This window comes from Apiospora phragmitis (genome assembly GCF_038363925.1).
Source record: "Apiospora phragmitis strain CBS 135458 chromosome Unknown utg000002l:1.0-5516284.0:1.0-5523493.0, whole genome shotgun sequence".
In the NCBI taxonomy this organism is placed as follows: Eukaryota; Fungi; Ascomycota; class Sordariomycetes; order Amphisphaeriales; family Apiosporaceae; genus Apiospora; species Apiospora phragmitis.
Window position 1 is genome coordinate 5,143,120 of NW_027117400.1, and position 22,453 is coordinate 5,165,572.

General features: G+C 53.1%; 3 protein-coding genes across 3 annotated transcripts; 2 read left to right on the forward strand and 1 right to left on the reverse strand.

Moving 5' to 3' along the window:
• Positions 1–8,628: 8,628 nt before the first annotated feature.
• On the forward strand, positions 8,629–10,519 carry PG994_002381 (R3H domain-containing protein; the record flags this gene model as incomplete). Its single annotated transcript, XM_066853790.1, has 3 exons — positions 8,629–9,003; positions 9,068–10,400; positions 10,473–10,519. 3 exons carry the CDS (start codon positions 8,629–8,631, stop codon positions 10,517–10,519), a joined length of 1,755 nt encoding a protein of 584 aa, XP_066721931.1.
• A 2,546-nt stretch (positions 10,520–13,065) lies between these two features.
• Positions 13,066–16,634, reverse strand: PG994_002382 (copper radical oxidase; the record flags this gene model as incomplete). Its single annotated transcript, XM_066853791.1, has 10 exons — positions 13,066–13,743; positions 13,811–13,966; positions 14,050–14,744; positions 14,809–14,901; positions 14,960–15,090; positions 15,159–15,804; positions 15,868–15,929; positions 15,994–16,177; positions 16,235–16,371; positions 16,429–16,634. 10 exons carry the CDS (start codon positions 16,632–16,634, stop codon positions 13,066–13,068), a joined length of 2,988 nt encoding a protein of 995 aa, XP_066721932.1.
• A 377-nt stretch (positions 16,635–17,011) lies between these two features.
• On the forward strand, positions 17,012–17,358 carry PG994_002383 (uncharacterized protein; the record flags this gene model as incomplete). The annotated part of the gene is made up of 2 exons (XM_066853792.1): positions 17,012–17,233; positions 17,347–17,358. The coding sequence occupies 2 exons, from the start codon at positions 17,012–17,014 to the stop codon at positions 17,356–17,358; spliced, it is 234 nt and encodes a 77-aa protein (XP_066721933.1).
• Positions 17,359–22,453: the final 5,095 nt, after the last annotated feature.

The window sequence follows — 22,453 nt, forward strand, 5'->3', positions numbered from 1 at the left end:
ATGTTGATGATATCCTTTTGGTTTCAGTCTTAGGTCTCCTACGATGCTTTGTGGTGTCGATAAATAGCTGAAGACATAAAAGGTGGATAATTGGCGTATGTTTGGGTATGATGCTATGAAAGGGATTATTAGAGGCTCGCAAACACTCAGTTCAAAATCGACATTCGTTACTGTAGTGTTTTCAAATAAAGTTACGGATGCTCTATGTATTCTGACTTTTAAAGGTGCCGTCTTTCTTGCTTGAAAGTGTCCTTCCGTGTTCGATACTCCAAACTGGAATGAAACGAGATCGCGCAGACCATGAGTGCCCCTATTCCATGTACGACAAATAATAATGTGGGATGTAAGGTTTAATTGTTCTAGATATCTTACGAGCCCCCGTTTTCATGGTCGAGGGTTTATCCACACGATCGCTCAGCGATTTCCCCTATATATTATTCTTAACCTCGAGCTTCGTGGCCCATTGCTATGAAATATCGACAGAAGTAGACGTGCCTATCAACGAAAGTGTCCAAACGGAGCAAGGTAGGAGTTATGGGCTGTCATTGCTAGTCGTCCCCTGAATCCGGTAGAGTCATCCAAACCACTACAGAACACCTACCTATAAAACTAGCTCGTGTTGCAGAGACGATCTATCTTACTAATGGTTGCCTGATATCAAGGAAGAGCAAATATGCTATAATTGGTATTCCCCTATTAACTTCAGTTCGATAACAAGTCAGCCCAATACAAAGTAAAGCCTTACCGTGAGTATGTTATCCTTTTAACACTGGAACCCAGAGTTCGGGCAGGAATAGCGAGGATAAGTAGAAGCACCTACGAGCCTATGCCTGAGTCTGAGTATCAACCGCTATCAAACGTTCACTTGAAGCAACAGTCTCTCCTACTTGGAAGAATGTAGTTTACTACTGGTTGACCTATGCAGACATCACAACTTCACAGCGTAAGAGATGAGTCTCTACGCCACCCAGCAACTCGATATGCCACTCACTAATTCTTACGGTAGACTGAGCATAGTTATATGGGACTATTATAGAGCCGGAAGGCACGCCGCTGGCCACGCACTCGTCACCGCGTTGTGCGAACACTTTGGTATACGAGCTTGCAGGGGTTACGGTAGATCTGAGACCATATATCCCGAATTCGTTCGGTCGCTTGATCGCATGACGAAATGCATAGCCGGCCGAGGATCACCGTTCCCTACGCACCATACCCGTCACAGCCAGTAAGTAAGTTACTGACTGCTCATGTGGCAAGAGAGATCCTCAGTGCATGGCACGTTGATACACGATGGATGGAGTGTGAGTAAGTTGGTGAAGGAGCGCTTGGGGTTCACATAAAGAGAAACAAGCAACCGTGGCTGTCGCTGGGTCCGAGAAGTTCAAGAAGAATGTGGTCGTCCAGTCAATCACGATGAATACGACGGACGGGCACGTGCTTGCCGCCCCGAAGCACGCATCCAGACGCATCCCATATCGGGAGGGAATGGAAGAGAAGGCGAAAAGAAGAACCGGCTTGGCCTGAGACAACCTGTTCGGTTGCCTGGGGTTACTGGCCAGAAAGCTAAGACTTCGACCATCTTTTCGCTCGCGAGGTGAGACAATCGCATGCGGCTTTAGCTGCGCCTGGGGGGGGGGGGGTTCTCAGTCTTAATTCATTCTCCGCAGGAAAAAAAAAACGACGCAACGGACGTATCCTCGGCGACGGCTCACATGTGCGTAATCATTCGCATTGCAGACAGGTACATACACAGCCTAAATGGCAAAGCATGTGAGTTGCTTGCTTAGCAGTCAATGGGAGAGGGGCGGAACTTATCACACCAAGACCTGCCATCACCAAACCGCCATAGTAAGGAGAGCTGGCTTAATTAGAAGGGAAATTTCGCGGACTGGCTTGGCAAGGAGGGGAGGCACACCCGGATATCAGGGGCAGTAGATACAGGCAGCCACGAGGCAATGTTAGGTAGGCCGGAAGCCAATGTCTTTGATCGGCGAACCAAACCTGGAGAAAGTTTCCTTTTTCACACAGTCGATATTCTTTTCAACCAGCAAACATGCCGGTAAGCGTCGCGCGGTGACACACGTGCCGGCTGGATACCGATTGGACGGACATCCAAGCGAAAAACGTACCGTTTCATGGAGCAAGCTGGACCCAAATCAAATCCTCTGGAGATTGAGGGGAGCAACCGATTTGCCAAACATCACAGCAGGCCAGAAATGCATACTTACGACGCAATAAATCTAGGACTCATCAGAGAAAGCCAACCAATGGGCGATCCATCCCGTCGGATACAGCGATGGGGCAGAGAGGGGACGAGGGGTCTTCCGGATGAAGACGCTGACAGGTACTGTACCTCGTGACCTGTACTGCGTGCGCACCACTAGATAGCTGAGCCATCGATGGAGCATGGCTGGTTGTCACACAGGCGAATCTCTCCTTGTACAAGGCTAGATGCAGCTGCCACAGCAGCCCGCACTGCAGTATCTCGGCTAAGTCAGCCGACCGTATGTACGCGAGGGATCCAATACGATGCTTTAGCTTTTAGACTGATCAAGGGGGTTTGCTGCAGAATGCGGTGCTAGCCAGTATGTGGCTTCTGCAGGCCCCCGTCGGGCTGGCGAAGGGGCACGAAGGAGGGAGAAACCGAGGAGGAGAGCAAGACAGAAGAGCAGGATACGGGGTATGGGGAGTAGAGCGAACAGGATCCTTCAGATTGCTCGTGGATTAATTTGCTGCACAAATCGAATAGGCTCGCTACTATGGAAGTTGTATAGCGCGTCTCAACCCCCGATGACATATCTCGTACCTGGAGTCGCAAAGTGCAAACGGTTGGAACGCTAGATGCTTGTCCTCTGGCCTAGGGGACCAACGGCATCAATCCTGAGATCGCCACGCTCCATTCGCGACAAAGGGCGTCAGTCATGGGACAGATCCATGTCGTCGACGGAATATTGGTACGAGTTGGTGGGGTCTACCAGGAAGATGGACCCTAGATCGCAATTCTACGATTTGCGAGGGAAGGAAGAGTCACCACATATGCCATGGAGGAAAGCCGAAGTCGACCAGGTTGACGGAAATTGTAATATTTGATTCGTTCGGGGCAAGCCAATGAGAGGAAAACAGTAGAGGTCCAGCAGGCATCCGGGGAATTCATGCCGCTCACCGTTGGAGCTGCCTGAGCTTGCTGCGCCTGCGAAAATGTAACGCTGGGAATCAACCGTACCAAGCAAGACGGATCGGTCACAAAAACCAATGTCGGGATGCAACAAGACACAATTACGTTAGTTCGCATTCCCGGCCACTGTTGGTGCGAGATTGCAGCCGGCTCTCGCATCAATCCTGGCACCCACGCTGTGTGGAGGGTGTCAAGAATGAACACGAATGCTCGGAGCAGTGCTGTTGGTAACGAGAACCAAAAGTAAAGTATTCCGGCCTTCGTGACAGTGACTACTGTACGCGTAACAAGCTGCTGACTGGTCGCCTCGCAGGCAGTAAGTGCGTTTCGTATAGCAAGGTAGGTATGCATGCGTTGCTTTCGCCCCCAATGCCACACTGATCTACATTTGAAATTGAACCAACGGCGATAGCCTGGACCGGTGGCGCTTGCTTGCAGCGACGGCTGGGCAAATAGGCGCCACCCCTGGAACGCAGCGTCCTGAGCCGCCGCCCTCGCGAGGTCATGTGACTTACAGCACCGGACCGGGGCAAGCAGCAAGATTTGGCGAGAAAACAGAAATAGGGGTCAGGGCAGTGAGAGGCTAGCAGCAGATCCCCAGCAGAGTCAGGAGAACTTAGGCAAGGGATGATACAGGGGGGGATTGCTTCTAGAAGACGAAGCCTGGTTGATGATGAGGCCGGCTGGCGTGAGGCGCGGTCACTCACCGTTAAACGGGACCGGCTCCCAGCTGGTTCGAGGACACATAGTCGGCAACGAACAGGCCATGACGGGCATATGAAGCAGCCGCCAATGTATGTATGTCTCACAGCCTTCGTGTGGGCCCGGCTGCGCTCATTCGCCAGAAGAGGTCGGAAAAGAGTAAGACGTGGGTATTGTCTCCGCCAGAAAGAGAAGGAGAGAAAAATGCCCCCACCTACTATTGAAGCTGATCGACAAGATTTTCTCGTCGGTACATGACGATATGTTGTATTGACTGAAAACCGGACAGACAGATCTGATGGTGATGATGAAAGAAAAGATGATGACAATCAGGAGAACATTTCCCGGGTCTCCACCAACCAGGTTTATTGGAAGGTCCCGAGTGATGAAAGCCGCCAAATCTGGCGATAGTCGATTACCGCAATCTAGAACAGCGGTCACTTGACACGCGCACGTTGAGCGGTAACGAACATCGATGCGCACAACTTACATGCCATTTCTGCATCAGGAAGAAAGAAAGAGAGAAAAAAGCGAGGGTGAGACTTGCTTCAATAGCCAATGCCAAGACATGTGGTAACCGAACTGCTACCGTGGCAGTGGCAGTGGCAGGCAGGCGACAGGCGACGTCCATGTCCTTATTGAGATCTGTAAGAAAAGGGAGATGGGCGTGGATGGGGCCTTTCGTAACGGGCCGGATGGACGGACAGAAGCAGCTTGACCAAACTGGGACAAGCCTAAGGGATGCCCCGTCAACCAGTCGCTGGGGGGCCATCCGTCTTTTCTCTCTCGACGGGGGCAAGGTGGATAGACGCAATTTCCGTGGCATTGTTGTTGTTTTTTGTGAACCCAAGAATGAATTCTAATACTGTACGGTAGGTGAGCTGATGAGGTGAGGTGACAAGTCGGAGAGCGTTGGTTGCTTGGTGTGACGCGCGCATTTGCAAACGAGAATAAGACCAACCGCTGCAAGTGCGTGCTTGATGAGGTCATTGCGACACCCATCCCACGGACTCCTCTTCCCAATCGCCAACAATCCTTCCTTCCATGGACTTGGAGCCGCGCTGGCGATAGGCGAGATTGATTGACAGGAAAAAGAAGATAGAGAAAGAGACCTACGATAACCGTATAGCTACTGTGTAGTATCGGGTCCCGTCCACTCCATAACCTCTGCGACGATAACAACATGAAGGAATGGATTATTGGATTCAATGGTACCCTCGACGAACATGTCAGTGACGGGAGCAGTTGAACAAAGAGAAGTTGTCCGCCGCCGCCCACAGTGGACCCAATGAGGCTGGTGCGCTGTACGTGGTACGTTCGCTGGCTTGAGCTGGCAGGAACGGGAATCGGTGGGTGGTTGGTGGCTGGGCGCGGCAAACCGACCATATTAGCAGCACTCGGGACACCAATGGGAGCTGGCACCTGCCTGCACTATCCGTTTGACCCCTGTGCCAGGCAGAAGAAGGAGCAGAAGAAGCCCAGATGGGATGAACTCAGCTCTCTCGTCACAACCGCCAGATCTGAGTCAAGAAGAGCCTTACTGCAAATGGGCAATGGTTGGAGAGCTCGTTGCAGGTTGCAATATCAATATCAAAAGCGATCAGTTGCGCAACGGTTTGCAGCATTGAACAATGAAGAACTCCCGCTACTACGGAGTAATAAGTTCTGACAGCATGGAAAAGCATTAGAAGGCAGGGGCTTCCTTCTGCCCCGTGCACCTTCCCCTGAGAGCTCAGGTTGATTCATTGGCCTGCCAATGACCCAGCACGCCCTGTTTCTCATAACACTGCTGTCGTTAGGCCTATTATTATCGTCCAGCAGTGACATATCAAAGCTATGATCATTTCATACAATTTGGGGTGCCTGATATCTGAACCTATACGGTGATGTCATGATCTCTTTCAAGGGGCACATGAGCAGATTGAACACAACGGCGTCGGCGGCGGCTTACAGTATGGCATTTGATGCAACGGGTCCGAAGTCACCTGGAATAGCCCGAAACCCCCAAACCCTTAAATCAACAGCACCTACCGACCGCTGGCAGGACAGGATGCGGCTCTTCTTACGTTGGAGATTGCGTAAAGACCAGCGTGCCAGTTGCACCCTTCTATCAGATTTGTCGAACTGCATGTAAAGAGAGACCCTCGATATCAATGCTGCCAATGTCGAGGTAGTCTAACGACTTTGGGACATAGTCTGGCTTGGTTGCTAAACCTCTGATTTTCCCCACCTACCAGGTACACATTGCCATTGATGCTATCCAATCCCTGCACTGAGTTCTCAGGAGGCTTCCACTCAATGCTTCCAGAAACATCAATTCATCACTCGATATCCGTATGTGTAGATTGATTGAAAGCAATTCTTTACATGGGAAAAGGGAAATTTACGCACTATTATACCCGGAAGAGAAGCCTTGTGGGTGAGCAAAGAAGGCCTTCTGGGCAATGTTCAGCCCGTCATTGTGCACCTGCAGCTTCAAACTTTGGTACCTGAGATGCTTTTTAGGTTAGGGATTGACAGCACTGCAGCTGTCACCAAAAACCTGCTGCAGCATGGCTCAGGACCTCGTGTTTGCCAGCAGTAAAAGAAAGCAGGTGCATCCGACTATCTCAAATATATTGGCAACCTATCTCACTAACCTTATGCTGGGTAGCTGCCTCCTGCTCCTACTCCTACTATTCGTCGTCTGCATCTTCGACAAACACAGTCCATTGGACGAGGGGGCAAGGACAGCCGTCCACTTATTAGATCGCTTCCTCTTTTTGAGCTTGGCCGGCTCGCCTGGCTCCCGCTGCATCATCATACACTCGCATATCATCCGCCCTACTCGCAAATCACCAAACCCCCGTTTCGTTTCGCCGCGCGCGAACAGACATTTTCCTGATGCGCAGAGAGATCTAAGTGGTGCTCTTGGACTGGTCTTTGGCACTCGAGTCTCTGCGGCTGACTCGATGGTGCCGAGTGGTTTTATTCAGATTCAAGATCAGATTCAGTAGGGGCGCACTCTTTCTCCAGTCCACCTATCAGCTACCCAAGTACAAGTATATCTGTACCTACCGAGTTTAATAGGGAGCAAGCAAAGCCAGCAGCAAGCCGAGCCACTAAGAAGCCAGCCCACTGCCAAACCCACATCCACTTGGAGCAATAGGAAGCCCCATCGAAGCAGATTGGAAAGTCGAGGGACAAGGAGGGACAGGGAGGGCTTCAGGGTTGCCCAGCAGTCTTAGTTTTAGCGTTCCATTGCTGAACTGTCTCTTTCTTCGTTGCCCCCATCCCACACTGGGACACACTGGGACACACACCCACCACTCCCCCTTAGCTTCAGGGAGAAGAAACACAGGCCAGGCAGTGCAAGAGAGTGCACTGTACAGTGCAGATAGACCGAGAGACAGGAGAGACAGGAGGGCCTATCTCGCATTGAGCAGAGGTCTTCTTCATCTCATTGGATTCTGTACCTGGCGCATCACATTGCGTTGGAGCGGCTCATCGTCAAAAAAGGTCACTGCACACACGCACACACACCGACAGACATCAGGACCCCTTGATGCAGCAGACCCTTTTCCGTCTGTCTCTGCCGCCTCTCCCCTTGCATCCTGTTTCTGTTTTTTGTTCCCGCTTCACCGAGCAAAGAAAGCTATAGAGAGGGAGAAGAGAAGAAAGAGAGAAGGAAAAAAAGCTTAACTTTGTCATCGCAATTTGGTTCGCAGGGCATTCTCCGCCTATCAAAACACACATATACTTTTTTTGGCCTTACCTAAGTCGCCTGCCTACCTAACGGAGAGAGACCATCACCACACTATTTTTACCTGCTTTACCTCCCGCTACCGACAGGTCCTACCCATACCCAATACCCATCCATACCTCACCACGCACCCGAAAAGCAAGAAGCAAGAAAATCGGGCTTCTGGGTCTCTGGGGTCTTTGCGCCCAAACTCAGTTTTTCTCCGCCGACATTTTCTTCCCATTCCTCCCGCCCTCTTCACCTCCCAATCCTTGGACCTTACCTCATCAGACCGACCGATAGACCATTCTTCTACGACGGATCTGTTATTGGAGTCTTGGTCCTCTTCCCCCAAGCCTGTCTCGACAAGCCTTTTTTGGTATTCTATACTTGATCACCTTGCCCTCCCTGCATCAAACCAGCTGCATACATCCCAGAAAGAAGTCGCTAGCAGCTAACTCGGTATCCATCCCCCGTGACTGAGTGCGACTTGTTTTTTTTTTCCGGCTTTTTTTTTGCATCGCTCTTTCTGGGCCCCCCCTCTCAACCCACCCTTCTGTTCAAATCCTGCTTGAGCTATCGCCGCCGCTGCTTACTGGCACTTTGTTCCGTTGCTTGGGCAATTTGTGCTTTCCAGCCATTTTCCCATCCCACCCCGTGCCCTGCACACTTGCACCGACAAGCGAGCGACCTGACCACTTCGTGCTCCTGCACCTCCAGCCCTCCCGACTTCGCCTTGGCCTTCTCCAGCCATACGCAAAGTCGATCCGGGTAGAAAAGCCGCACCCTTTTGACCTATCATTCCAAACCCCTCCGCCTTCCTTGCGACCAGTGTTTTTCATTTGACCTCTACAGTCATCTGCCCTGCCTGGTTCGCGTCGCCATAACACCTTCCGGAGGAGCAAGTGACCGATTTGGGGGACAAGAAGGGATCGGCAGCCTGCTAGTTAGGTAACTAGCAGCTGCGACTTTCCCTCGTGGATTCTGGTTCTTTCCAATAGCATTCAAACCCCAAAATAGCTTCATCACCATGAATCAACAGCAACACGACATGTATTACGACTACCCACCGTCAGCGAACAGGTCGCCCGGTTCGACAAGACAAGGCTATGCCACCGTGGGTTTGGGCTCGGGACTGCAAGGCCATCGTTCAGCCCAAAGGCCTATGGACAATCTCGGCGGCCCCCTGGGCTCCTCTGCTCTATACTCGCCTGAAGAACGGTTCGACGCGATGCATCGATTCGACCGCCTCAACCCGAGTTCCATGCAGCAAAGCGGTTATATGCTCGAGAACAGCCAAACCTGGGGATATAATAACGCTGGCGCCGCCACGATGAATGGACCCCTGAATGGAAACGGCCGAATCGGTTCACGACCTGTCAATCGCCGAGCTGCTCTGCCTACCGTAAGTCGAAAGGGCCATGGATTTGCCACCTAGGAAGTTTGCTAACGCCACTAACCCACCGCAGAACTGGACCGATCAACCGGCACACGGCATGCACTCTATGAACCAAATGTACGATGGGAATATGTCTATGAACGACAGCGACATGGATCTCGCCGACCGAGTCCTGACGACCCCGGCCTCCGGCGACTCGGAGCAACTCATCCCTACCGCCATCGTCATCAAGAATATACAGTTTCAGTGCCGGAAGGAGATGTTGCAAGGGATCATGGCTACCATGAACCTTCCTCAGCCCTACGCTTTTAACTACCACTTTGACAAGGGCGTATTCAGGGGCCTGGCCTTTGCCAACTTCTCGACTCCCGAGGACACTGCCATTGTCATCCAGAAGATGAACGGCATGGAAGTCATGGGGCGAAAGCTCCGGGTCGAGTACAAGAAGATGCTGCCGCAAGAGGAGCGAGATCGCATCGATCGGGAAAAGCGAGAGAAGAGGGGTCAGCTCGAAGAGCAGCACCGCGCGCCTCTGCCAGTCCATCAACAGCACGCTCTGCAAGCCCTCGGTGTTAGCGTGAGCAAGCAGCCCACTGGATCCCCTTTGCGCGACGTAGATTTGAATGACCCTGACACACTCGAATACTACACGCAGCTTACCCTGTTCAAGAACGACTCCAGCCGCGAGGTTCACATCTTCCCGCCTGATGTCGCACCGGAACAACGCCGTCAGATCCATATTCTGGCCCATAACATGGGGCTCGAGCACCGCTCGGTTGGTGAGGCTGACAGGCGCCAGATCCAGGTCATGAAGAGGCCCCAGAACTCGCCCCCTGCCCACGTGCAGACCCAACTGCCACCCAACGTGTCTTGGGAAGACCACCGAAGAGGCCTCAGTCGCGCTGCCACTTTTGACTTCGCCGCCAGGCGAGACGGCTCGGGCGCCTACCACACTGTGGGTAGGCAGGGGCCTACATTAGAGGTTCCTGGCAGTCCCGAGTACAACAACCCGCAGAGCCTCCAGAAGGCTAAGAGTTTTGCGGATCTGCGCAAGAGTCCCAGCCCCGCGCCTTCTGGCTCGAGCTATGCAGGTATCGGGAACGGCTTTGCTGCCTCGCGCTACGGCGACTACAACCTCACGACGCCTCCCAATCTGACACCGACCTCGGCCCAGAACACGAGCGCCGGCCCGGATGCCATGCTGGCTAACAACATGGGCGGCCTGAACCTTGGCTACGACTCGGCCCACCTTCGTGCTCGCGAGGCTCCTGGGGCTATTGGCAGCCAGAGACCTGGTGCCAACGGTTCTGCCGGCCGAACTGCTCCCGACCGACAACCCAGAGGCCCCGAGTGGGGTGAAGCGTTCAGCGGACGGAACCGTGGCCACATGCAGCGAGGCAGCGGTAAGCGATATCTCTCTTCACTTTATTGACGACGACATTTTGGACACAGCTAACATGATGTCCCTACTTCAGACTCGTCGGACGCGGGCCGCAGCTGCGGCACTTCTCGCTTCCACTAAGGGGTTTGGCCGCGGAATAATCCCTTGCATCGACCCTGTCGCTTCCTCGACACAATGATCCTCGAACGAGAGACGATTTACGACATACTTAGAGATATAGAATGCTTCAAGCTTCCAACAATGCGTCGTTCCCCAAGCCGATCATCAGATGGCCCGGGAGAAGCTGACGTAATTTCTCGATAAGGGGATGATGTGCTGATCGAAGCCACTCCCTCGTTGGCATTCGACTCGACCCGCTTTAACGCCTTGTAATATGATTTTGCTTTTATGTTCTGCTTTCAAATGTCGGAGGTGATCTGGAAGCCCAGACCTCTTGTGTCGTGGCTTGGCGGAGTTGCATCAGTGTTGGATGTATTGTCCGGAGGCGGTGGAAGCAATTGCCCAATAATCGGGGGGCAAGACTGCGTGGAAACGAACAGGCCCTGCTGGCCGTTCTATATGACTATACCCTTTTTACGATGACCGACGGCACCGCGTACCACCAAAAAAGTTAACTGGATACACAACATACAGCGACGATATGGGCGACCATTCACGGCATCACGATATCAAAATTCTATACCCTCTTGGGATTCCTTGCCTGCCCTGGGTCGCCTCTCGTGGTCATGAAAGGGCCAAAGGGGTACGGTGGAGTCTTATCACGATGGTTACGCTGTTACGACGCATATGCACATCACTTAGATGGCAAGGCGATGCTGGTTGGCTGGCTAGCTGGCGATGAGATGCCTAATTTAATCAACATTACACATATCCGCACACATCTTGGGACGCGAAGCAGCAGCATCAAATACCAGTTTCCGCTTGGGAATGAAGAACGAAAATATGAAGAGAAGAAGAAGAAGAAGACAGGAGAAGACGACGACGAGACGCGGCAATATGCAGTGGCAGTTGAACTGGACTGCCGAAGTTTATATGAAGATGGCCAGACGAGGAGAGCGAGCCAGTGACGTGGGATGTTGTGGGATGGTTGGGCCAAAGAAGGCATTTATGAAGTCTTTTGTGGAAAGTTTTCTGTATATCAGTGCATCTTGTTTTGACCATTTTTTGTCCATGTTCGTGTTTTTGTTTCCATCGTCTGCCATACTGGGGTGTTCTGGTCTCACGCTCAGTCATTACCATCGTCATCAATCCTATCACATCGTCCAATCCGGTGTCTGAAATAATTCCATACGCCCATTTTATATCTCCGCTCGGGCTCTTCCCTCTCCTTACCAACATCATTCGCATGGGACCACCGCCACAACTTGTTTCGTAAGGACGCCGGAGTATAATGGAGACCCTAGTGTGCACTCGGCTTGGATTGGGTATTCTTATTGTTATGGGGCATGGCCGGAACGAGGGGGGGGGGGGATGCTCTTATTTTTATCCGTTTCGGGTTTTCTTGACCGATTGGTGAGAGTATATGGACCTGGTGGTCTGACCGACAACATTTATTTTTGGATGGAAGGAAGAGAGTGTTGAGAGTGTAAGAGGAAGAGCCAAAGACAGAGAGAGAGAATCAATATATGCCCAGTTCGACACCAAGCGCAACAGGGTTGCCGATGTTTGGTGACATGGACAAGTTTCCTTCGTACGTACCAACTAGTTGTAAAAAAAGAATCACATTTTGACTTTGAGAGTTATGGCGATGCGAAACTTGTTCTTTTTTCCCTTGAGGGACTAGACTAATCGTAGCCAATGCCGCGTGCGTCATGTACCCCGCGCCCCCGCCGTGCCGTGCCATGCCGTTCACCACTTCAATCAATCTTGCCAACCCCGGTCCTACGGAAAATAAAACAACAAAAAAATAGGGTTAGCATTGCGTGGTGTCCCATCATCCGTTTTAGTTCAACTTAAAGAGACGACGAGACGACGTGCCGGTCCGCGGTGGGAAGGAAAGTGTGTGGTAACATGGAGTTTTGAGGTTGAGTTCCGGGGTAAATGTCAGAAATCCTGGGAAGGTTTCTCAAGGTACGGCTAGCTGTATGGATGAACGACCAAGGCAACAAGGTTCGATCAAAGAGGTGTTGAACAAGGATAGAGAAGGTGAAGACGGGATGAACCTTTTAAAGACCTCTCTGACTTCAAGGGCTTGCAACTAACTGACTGCTTCCTGTTTTTCTTTGGTCATTACGAAGGGGGTCGTTGGATTGCAGCAGAGAAATAAGAAAGGGGGAGAGAGAGTGTGTGCATTCCCGGCGACCACGTAGGACAGCTAGGGATGGCGAGCAACATTGAGAAAGTTTTTTGACTTGGTTGGCATTGATTGATTGATCGATTGATTACCCTACTGGAAAGGCCCATCCTTCTTTTTCCTCCCATCCAAGTATTCCATCATTACAACATTAGGCACTCGGGTAAGTACATTAAAAAAGATGGAATGCTTTGTTTTGTTCCTTTTTCATCATCATAACCGTCATGAAAAGCTTATCGCATCGTTCGCCCTCCTCATTACCATTACACCGACGATAACGACGACGATGTATTAGATCTGGAAGCCCCCGACTGACTTGGCCATTCTGCCTACCCTCTTTCCCCCGGAAGAAATGATCCCCGACGTCGTTCCTTTACACTCCAGGCTGAGTAAACCCTTCAATCTGGGGCCAATCGCCCAGCCTCGCCGGATCCCCACCGATGCGGACCCAAACGGCGTGGCTGGGCGTGGGCCCGTCGAGCACGAACATCTGGTACCACGACGGCGGGCTAACGTTGGCGTTGGGCGGCGCCGTGACCGTGCAGCTGTTACCGTTGCAGCTGATAGCCGGGAACAGCGTGCGCTGGCCCATGCTGTTGCCGTGCGTGGAGCCCACGGCGGCCAGCAGCGAGACGCGAATCGCGCCACCAGACGTTGAAGTCAGCTGGAACGGTACGGTGGCGCCGTAGGCCCAGTCCTTATTCGCGATGGTGAAGGTCGGCTTCGGGGCCCCCGACAGGATGTAGTCGGGCGAGAAGTACTCGAGGCGGTGCTCCTGCGGGTGCTTGTCGTCCTCGGGGTCGGAACCCGACACCAGGATGCGACCGTCCGACATGAGCACGGCCTCGGAGTGGTACAGGCGCGGGATCGTCGTGTTGGCCCACATGGTCATGCGCGCGCCGAACGGCTTGGTCGGGTCGTACAGCACCGCCGACAGGTTCGGCGGGTCGGGTTGCAGGCCGAAGCCGGCGCGGCCGTTTACGGAGCCGCCCATGATGACGTAGCGGCCGTCGGGGAGGGCGACCATCAGGCTGACGACACGCGTCGAAGGCTGTGCGTTTGTTAGTTAGAGCCGACAGTTGCTCGAGTCACTCCATTCAAGAAAAGGGATCTCTTACCATTCTTTCAATGCGCCACTGGGCCCCAGCATTGTCAGGCTCGGTGGAGATGCAGTTGTCGATACCAAAGTTGGCGCCGTCGGTCGTCCCACCGCAGACCAAAACAGTCATGGGGTCCGTGTAGGGTGCGTGCTGGGGCATGAACATCATCGTGCCCTGAAGCGGGTAGTTCCGGCCAGCTTCCGGGTTGTTGACGGCGCCGGGCATCTGGGCAGGGACCGGATGCTGTGGAAGTCGACCTGCGAGATGAGGCGGGCCTCGTTGTACTGGGCGAAGAACATGTTGCCCGACGGCAGCACGGCCACGAAGGGGTACGAGTTGACCTTCTCCACGTTGGCGAGGTAGTCGAGGTGCGTGGCAGCGGTGACGCCCAAGGGCTTGGGCACGACCTCAGCGCTCGGGACCATGGGGCCGTCGGAGCCATCCTCGCCGCCCATGACCAGGATCGACCCGTTGGAGAGCGTGGCAGCAGTGGGATACCACCGACCCGCCATGAGAGCCAGCTTGGTGTGGTCCTCTTCCCACTGGTTGGTACCGTTGGTTCCAAGCGGGCTGTCGGGCGTGAAGAGACGGACGCCGTACAGGGAGTCTAGGGACCAGCCTCCGAGGTTGATCTGCCGACCGGCTTTGTCAGGCATGACGATTGAGCCCGAGCAGAAGACGTCCGTCTTGAGCTGGAGCTCGCGGAAGGCGGTGCCGTATTGCGGGGCCAGCGAGGGGTCGAACTCAACAGAACCGGTGGTGTTGTGCTCCTTGGAGGTGCCGAACTTCTCCACGAACACGACCTTGTCGTTGATGCCGACGGTGCTGATCAAGGGAATGAGGGGGGCAGACATGATGAAGTCGTAGCTTCCAGCAGCCGGACCCGAAGCGTACGACCAGGTCGTCAGCTGGGGACCGGTCCACCGGTAGTACGAGATCCTGTTGCCGCCGCCTAGAAACCGTCAGCAATTGAATGAAGACACCACCATCGCGATGGCTAGAGGGAGCGAGCATACCGCATATGATCTGAGGATCGCCTGGACAGGCGACATTACAATCAGACTCGGGTTGAAGGGTAGCTAAGTCCCCTAGTGGAACATCACCACAGACTGCGAGCTGGTTAGGCATATTACCAAACGAGCCGGGAAGTCATGATGGCCAACTCACAACATTGGTAACCGTATTCGAGGCCGCCAGCCTCGTACCCGAACTTACTGCAGCCAGCGATGCACTCGGAGATGGTGGCGTTCTCGATGTTGTTGGACATCCAGGGGAAGGCACGGTTAGCGATGTCATCCCTAGCCATGCAGAGTTAGTTTGGGAACGAAGAGCGTGAATGACAAAGTGAAAGCGGCAAACGACATACTTGATGCAGCCGACGTAGGCCCAGTTGGCGGGAAGGTTCTCGGTCTGAGGCTTGGGCGGCTGATACACAATCAGGGTATCATTCGAGTAGACCGAGAGCCTGTTGCCGGCACCACACTTCTGGCCGGCGTTGCCGGCACAAGACATGCTGCAGTCCGCGTCGCTGACGAGCGCGGCGCCGTTGCGGACAAAGTTGTCGCAGAAGCACTGCGCCCCATACTCCATCCCCGCCACGGCGTAGCCAAGGCCGACACACGTCTCGACGCAAGACTCGACGGTCAGGGTCGTACTGTCGGGCTGTTGGTTCAAGAAGGCACGGCCGCCGCTGCTGCCTTCGGTGTAGCAGCCCTTGTAGGCCCACGGCGCGGGCAGGACGGCAGGGCTGCCAGAAGAGGTGGGCTCGGACGGCCTGGTCGAGATGGTCGAGGTCGGGTTCGAGCCAGATCCGATGAGAGACCAGACGCTTAGCCGGCTGCTGCCGCCGCATATCTGAGCCGAGTCGCCATTACAGGCCATGTTGCAGCCTTGTGAGACCTGCGCGCCTCCGTTGGCGTACTCATTGCCGCAGTAGCACTCACCCGAGTACTCTGTTCCTGCGATGGAGTATCCGGCCTGTTGGCAAGCAGTAGTGCAGAGGTTATTGGTCACTTGGGCCCGAGTCAGTTCATTCGATCAGCGGGGAGAGAGGACACACTGGGCAAGACACGTACTAGCAGTGGAACCACCGGGCACTCCGGCGCCGAATGCAAGTGTTCTACCTCCATCTCCTTCACTGGATATTGATCAGTCAGTAAGGCCTATGCGCACGGTACGATAATGAGACCATGAGCACTAACGTGTAGCAGCCTTCGTACTTCCAGCCGTCAATGGCGGCCGGCGGCATTGGGGTCTTCGCTGGGCCGCTGTATACGGACAGTCTGTTCCCAGCTCCGCAGGGTTGAGTCGCGTCTCCAGCACAGGGCACACTGCACTCGGAATCATCAACGATGGTAGAAGCCTCGTTGGGCTTGTCACCGCAGTCTTGGGGTTGGGTCAGCGACAAGCAAACAGATCACGAGCACGCTTGGGTCAACTGACAGCACTCGGCGCCATACTCGGTTCCGGCCATGGAATAGCCTTTATCCATACAGAAGAGGGCACAATCCTCGACTTTCATGCTGGTTCCGTTGTTATATCCATCGCCACTAAGGGCTTTTTTGCCCTCCGCATTATCGCTGAGTGGACGGTCAGCTGGAGTGGACTCACCCGCCAGGGATAGTATCCAGACTTACATGTAGCAGGCAACATAGGTCCAGTTATTGGGGAGGTCGGTAGGTATACTCAGTGCTCTGGGTACTATCAAACCGGCCGCAGCGAACTGGTCAAGACTGGTAAGTAGACGGCCTGTTGCTCTGTGTGAAAGAGGCCAAGGGACCGAGAGACCTACCTGGACAAGTAGAGCCGCAGACACAACGGCAGCGGAGCGAAGGGAAGCCATAGCGAACTGCTGGCGAGATGATGAACGAGGGTGCCTAACGAGCGACAGAGGTCGGGATCAAGTGGAGGATCGAGGTGAGACCCCCCCCTATATAACCAAAGAGCCCTAGAAAGAGGCAGACATCTTGTGGCTTGCAGTCTGCATTGATGTGGAGAATCAGCTTAGCCTTGGCTGGGACTTCAGCTGGGGGAGCCAGGATGGAGGGTTCATGTGTTCGCTGGGCCATGATTATTATTTACTGTACAGCGCAGTCGGCCTTATCGAATGAACCGAGAGGTGCGGCGACGTGAAGGGGGGGGGGCCATGCAGACCGCAGACTGCAAGAAGCAAAGCGCCTAGCAGAGACGAGGCAGAAAGTCTTACACGAGATTGGAATGATGTCCCCTCCACAATACCCATCGGCGCGGCCAACGGGTTGGGAGACTAAGAAGGAATCGAAACCTGGGGGCATGCTGCCGGGATCAGGCCATGGGGCGACAGCTCAGGTGGAGCAGTCAGATATCGGGCGCATCCACATGGGGGCTTTCTATTTCCATTTCCAGGCCGTCCAGTTCGGCTCTCAGCTCTGGCACGCGTTGCCGGGTATGAGTGCCACCATGGTGTGTGCCATGTATTCCCGATGGATGACAGTGGTGAAATCTCTTCTTCTCTGGTGCGGCGTCGCATTCTTGACCCTGGACTTGCAGAATCACCCCTGTCACGCCTTTCCCAGGACGGCGGGTGATTGAATGTGACAGGTGAGAGAGGAACTCTCGGAGCCCACTACGAAAGTGACCGTCCTTGTTGGGCATGGAAATCCAGCATCGAAAAAAGGCAAATCGGAGGAATGTGATCAAGATAGGTACTACGTCGTAGTCGCTGTGTGGTGTGGATGGGGCCAGGTCTCATCTAGGCAAGCCGAAAGGAAAGGCACGACCATATGTAACGGTCGCGTCGATAGACGACATTGGCATTGGGGTTCTCCGCAGATCACGACCCAACACGCACCGCCGTTGGGTCGCGCAAGCCAGAGTCAACGGGTCGCCGAGAGTCGACTATTGAACGTCGTCAGGCGATAGCTTCAACTGTCTGCATGGGCAAGACCCAACCGTGCCGGAGAGAAAAAAGCAAAAGAACGCAGTCAGACGCACTCTCGTTCAAGTCAAGCGCAGGGTAAGTAAGCAGTGCAGATGTGGATTTGCCATTTGTACCAGTGAGATGGAAGCAGGCCGACCCCGATGAGAGGGGTGTGGCCGAAATTGCTTCCGTTACGAGAAGTTATGCAGCATCATGGTTTTCATCTCGTATTCGATAGATAGCAGATTGGTTGAGCAGGAGGAGGATAAGGGTGATAAGTTGCGACCAAAGCATGGATTTTTGACGTGTGGTGGGAGACCAATTGACAGTGCAGCCAGTGCATCATGACACGCTACGCTACAGGCTTTTCCTAGTGGCCCATCGCCTAAAGGAAAGGCCTAAGGTAGCGCCTTCCTAGCACTTAACAGCCCAACTAAGCCGGCACAGACTCACCCGGTCAACCTAAGGGAAAGAAAGAACCATCAAGAGTTGCGGGGTCCATTCGTTTGCTCCTTCTCCTTTTTTCCCTTAGGACGTCGAACCAGTCACTAGCATCAAAAAGCATACCCCTCATTATTGGCGTCCATCATGGAAAGTTACTGATGCTGTCGGGCATCTTCCTCATCTTCATCCGTTCAAGCCACCAGCCAAGGCGCACCAATAAGTCGATTCCAGAACCGAGGCGTCGATCCTGTCCATCAAACTCCTAGGTTAGGTTAATTCAGCCAGGACTCTAATTCAGCTTCCAGCGCTCGGGACTCGCCGAGAAAGTACAAAAGGTAGGTAGGCCTACCATGCCAAGACCCCAGGCCAGTCAACAGGAGCAGTTCCAAGCGTAAGAGCGCCGCACACTGCAAGTCGGCGCAGGAGACCAGGATGCAAACATGTTTATGGCTTCATGGTCAGATGGTTTGATTTCCCATGACTTGACGTGGCGTTCAGCTGCATCTCCATGCAACCTGCAGTGCTACGTCGGCCAAACCAAGATAAGCAAAATACAGAGCTTTCATCTCTCCGACGACGACACCCTCATCAGTTGCCTCCAAACCGACCCCACCCTCCAGATGAATGCACAAGTGCTTCCGATGCCCCGCCGCCGACACGCTCCCAGCCGAGAGGCCGATTTGGACTTATCGTGGCTGCGAAGATCAACATGAAGAGCCTCATTCATCAGGGGTACTGGGAAAGCCAAGCCAACCAATCCGACTAGGTCTGCTGGTGGTTGGAGAACGGTTCCTCCCTCCCTTCCTCCCTTTTCTCATCTCATCAAATCGCAGCAAACTGTTCATCAAGATCTCATTAAGTGAGAACTAACGCCAGGCCCGCCAGTCCCCGACCCTGTCGATCAGTTAGTCCAACGTCCTCAGCGGTGCCCCAGCCTGCCAGCGCGCGCCATTCGCATATGGACAATGTGAGTGGCGCCAGTCAACAAAAGCTCTTGGAATCTCGCTCGATTGGTCAACTTCGACCATGGCGGCTGACACTCAGTGTTTGCTTTTTTGATTTGTCGTATCCCAGTTTGGCAAACCTGCTATTTCTCAAATGGCTCTGCTTCTGCTGAGACATTTTACGGGGATGACTGCCTGGCAACCACTGAAGAACAGCGGTGAATCTGCAGCAATGCACAAACACACCCACACACTCACTTCTCATGACAGTCGGCGTTTTACTGCAAGCCATCATCTCCAGTGAGCAAATCAAGTATTGAGAACTGAACATCAAAAACCCGACTATTCATTATGGTTTCTTCTTGTTGCCTGCCTTGTCCAGAAAACATGCTGCCTCGATGATTGTAGTCATCAGGACGACGTGCGATGGCCACATGAACAACCACATCAACGCCACACCAGCCACTCTGCCATCGCTATCTGGTATGCACCCCGTTCTGATAAGCTTTCCTGCATACCACCCACACATCCGCAACGTACTGCCCCAGGCTTGCATTGTGCTTCCCCAAATTTCCCTAGCGAGAGCGACCAACTCTGATGACCAAAATTGACGTGAGAGCCTCGGCAGCCTCCTCCAAATGTCAGCGAGGCTTCGGTCTCAGCCACCGACGCAATTTTATGCTTTCTTGCGTCACATGGTGAATATTAATCGCGCAGGGCTGATGGCTCAAGTGGGAAGGTCGATCCCGAATAGCAGGTAGGAGGAGGAAGCAGAATGAATGAACGAAAACACTTGACCGCTCTATGTGCATGCACCAGCCACACAACCGACATCGATGCACGCGCCGTTGGCTATGAGCGTCCGGTCGTTACACGCGTCTTCGTACTTCGTGATCGCGGATCATGAGCTGCAGTCTTGATTATGCAGTCGTTGATGAAAGTCGTTCGATGGCGCTTCGCTGTGTTCTCGTTCATGCAGTTACGTCAAATCACTTCTCTTGGCTACCAAGTCGGACCAAAGGTTCCGGGACTGCTATCATTCCTCATAGTCCCATCGAGCGATATCTGGTTCATCTATGCCCTCTTTTCTTATGTGGTGATGCCAATCACACTACAGGCATATACTGATCCTGTGCTTGAACTGATCCGCTTTATAATGCCCGCGCCATTGCAACTGGGGGCCCGGTATTGTGTTGTTAGCCTTGGCTGTATGTGTTACTGCCAGCCCTTTCATACTACCCCTAAATTAGAAACGGACTTTCGAATGACCAGGTACCAGGTGTTTTTCCAATGAGTAATGGGCGGCCTATACGCGCTGGGCCTTCCTCACCCCTGCCAGGACATGAATTCCCGATGAGCATAGACTGGCAAAAAGGATGAGGAGTGGTAGGTAAGACTACATTGTAGTAAGGTGTATAATAATACCGCGTCACAGCAACATAAGGTATATCGATTGCATTGGCATCGAGTTCGTGAATCGGATATTTTATGGTTCTAATGAACTCGACTGGTTCCATTCTCCGAGTCAATAAGTGGTTGGAAAACAAGTTAAACGCACTGGGCGGAAGCTCGAGGACCTTGATTCAACCCGTTCTCAATAGTTCCATGGAAATAATGCTTGTCGACCAGGAGTGCCAAAGCAAGTCGACTATGCGATATCTTTGGAGGCTGGTCAAGAACTCACTCTTGGCCGCCTGGCTAGAGTAGCTAGACGGCTCGCTTAATTCGAAAGGAGGTTTGCCCGACGCAACATCACGAAGGAGTGACGATGAAAATACCTTATGGCGACAAAGAAGTCCTGAGATATTGTATCGTTGCTTTAACGTACTGCTCCGCTAACTACTTAGCGTAAAATTGTATAATATAAACAGGCATGTGGCAACTTTCAATCACATACGACCATTTCCTGCTGAATACTAGGGATCCCGTCCGCTCTCCCATATATAAGCAGCAGAGAGCCGAATTAGTACTAGGGTCGGTGACGACCTGGGAATCCTCGGTGTTGTATGTTTCTCTTTTTTTTTTTTCCCTGGTTCCTTTGATTCTCCTGCTTCTCCGCCTTTTTGTTTCAATACATTTTCGTCTTAATGTTTTTCTCGTTGCCAGGGTAATTGTTTCTCATATCCCAGGTAGGATATTAATAGGCAGCGAGTGATAGTAGCCACGAGGGCTGACCTCATCTGTACGTGTGCGAGTTCATGGACGACTTCCACGAGGACATCGTGGAGGGGCCGCTCTGCCAGCACGGGTGGGTCTTCCAGGAGTGCGTACTGGTCTGGCGTTTTTACATTCTCTGTGGAGGGCCAGACTTCCTGGGAGCGCTGTCATGATGTCCGCTGCGAGACGATGGCCAAACGTCCGAGTAAGTACATCAGCTAGTCAGCCAGAGCCCTCCGTAGTCTCGTCAGCCTAACTTCGTCTTCGACCGCCGCAGCTGTCTGCAGCACAGCTTGTTCTGGCGCCGGGGCCACGACGTAAGGTCTCTGACCCGGTTCTTCGAGAAGCGATATGGGATGGCACTTCGATATCGTCTTCCACGACCCCAACGCAGATGTTTGGGACCTCAGCATACTGTATGATGCCTTTGCTAGTGACGTGTGTCCGAAACTTGGTAAACCAGGTCCTCTAATACAAGTAAGGTGTCCCTGATCTACCGTAGTTACCCTAGAATCTCTGGGTCAAGTGAGTAAGCTTATCTACCGTGGTCCAATTATGCAAGACATTGACTATGCACACGATGAACAAGTTTTCCCATATACTTATTCTACGCCAGCTTCGGGAGGAGACAAGGGAGGTGTCTATCAAATTAAGGATAAATGTGCTCGGCCAGCCCCTTTTCGTACTTTTTGTACCTGGCTCATCCTTTCCAACCAATCAAGATGAACTCCGAGACTACAACGTTCTGTGATTGGATAGTATGCCTATGCCAAGACCTTGGTTCCACTATCCACAAAGCTGGGCCTCTTTGGTGTTACAGATGTCCTCCGACTTGCTCGGTTCGACAAGGAATAGCTGTAATCGGCACTCTGCTCGCCATAACTGTTACGAGTGATTTTTTTCATTTATGACTCTTTCTGCGGTCTCGCTGGGTCCAACAGTTCTCCATTATACATCCCCCTTTTCTGTGTCTGTGTGTGCGAGGAGGGTTGGGAGCTTACATCGTTACACCACCAAATCGCAGCGCTCCACGAACAGCTGACCCGGGCACAGTTTCCTGGCCCCGGTCCGAGGCCGGGCCCAGATGGCCGCGTGCTGGGAGACCGCTCAGATGAGTCGAAGGTGTCTCTTCGCTTCCTCCTCATTCCCTACGTTGGATATAACCGGTCTCAAGGGTGAGCTACATACAATGGTTGCAACCAGTGTTAATATGCACCG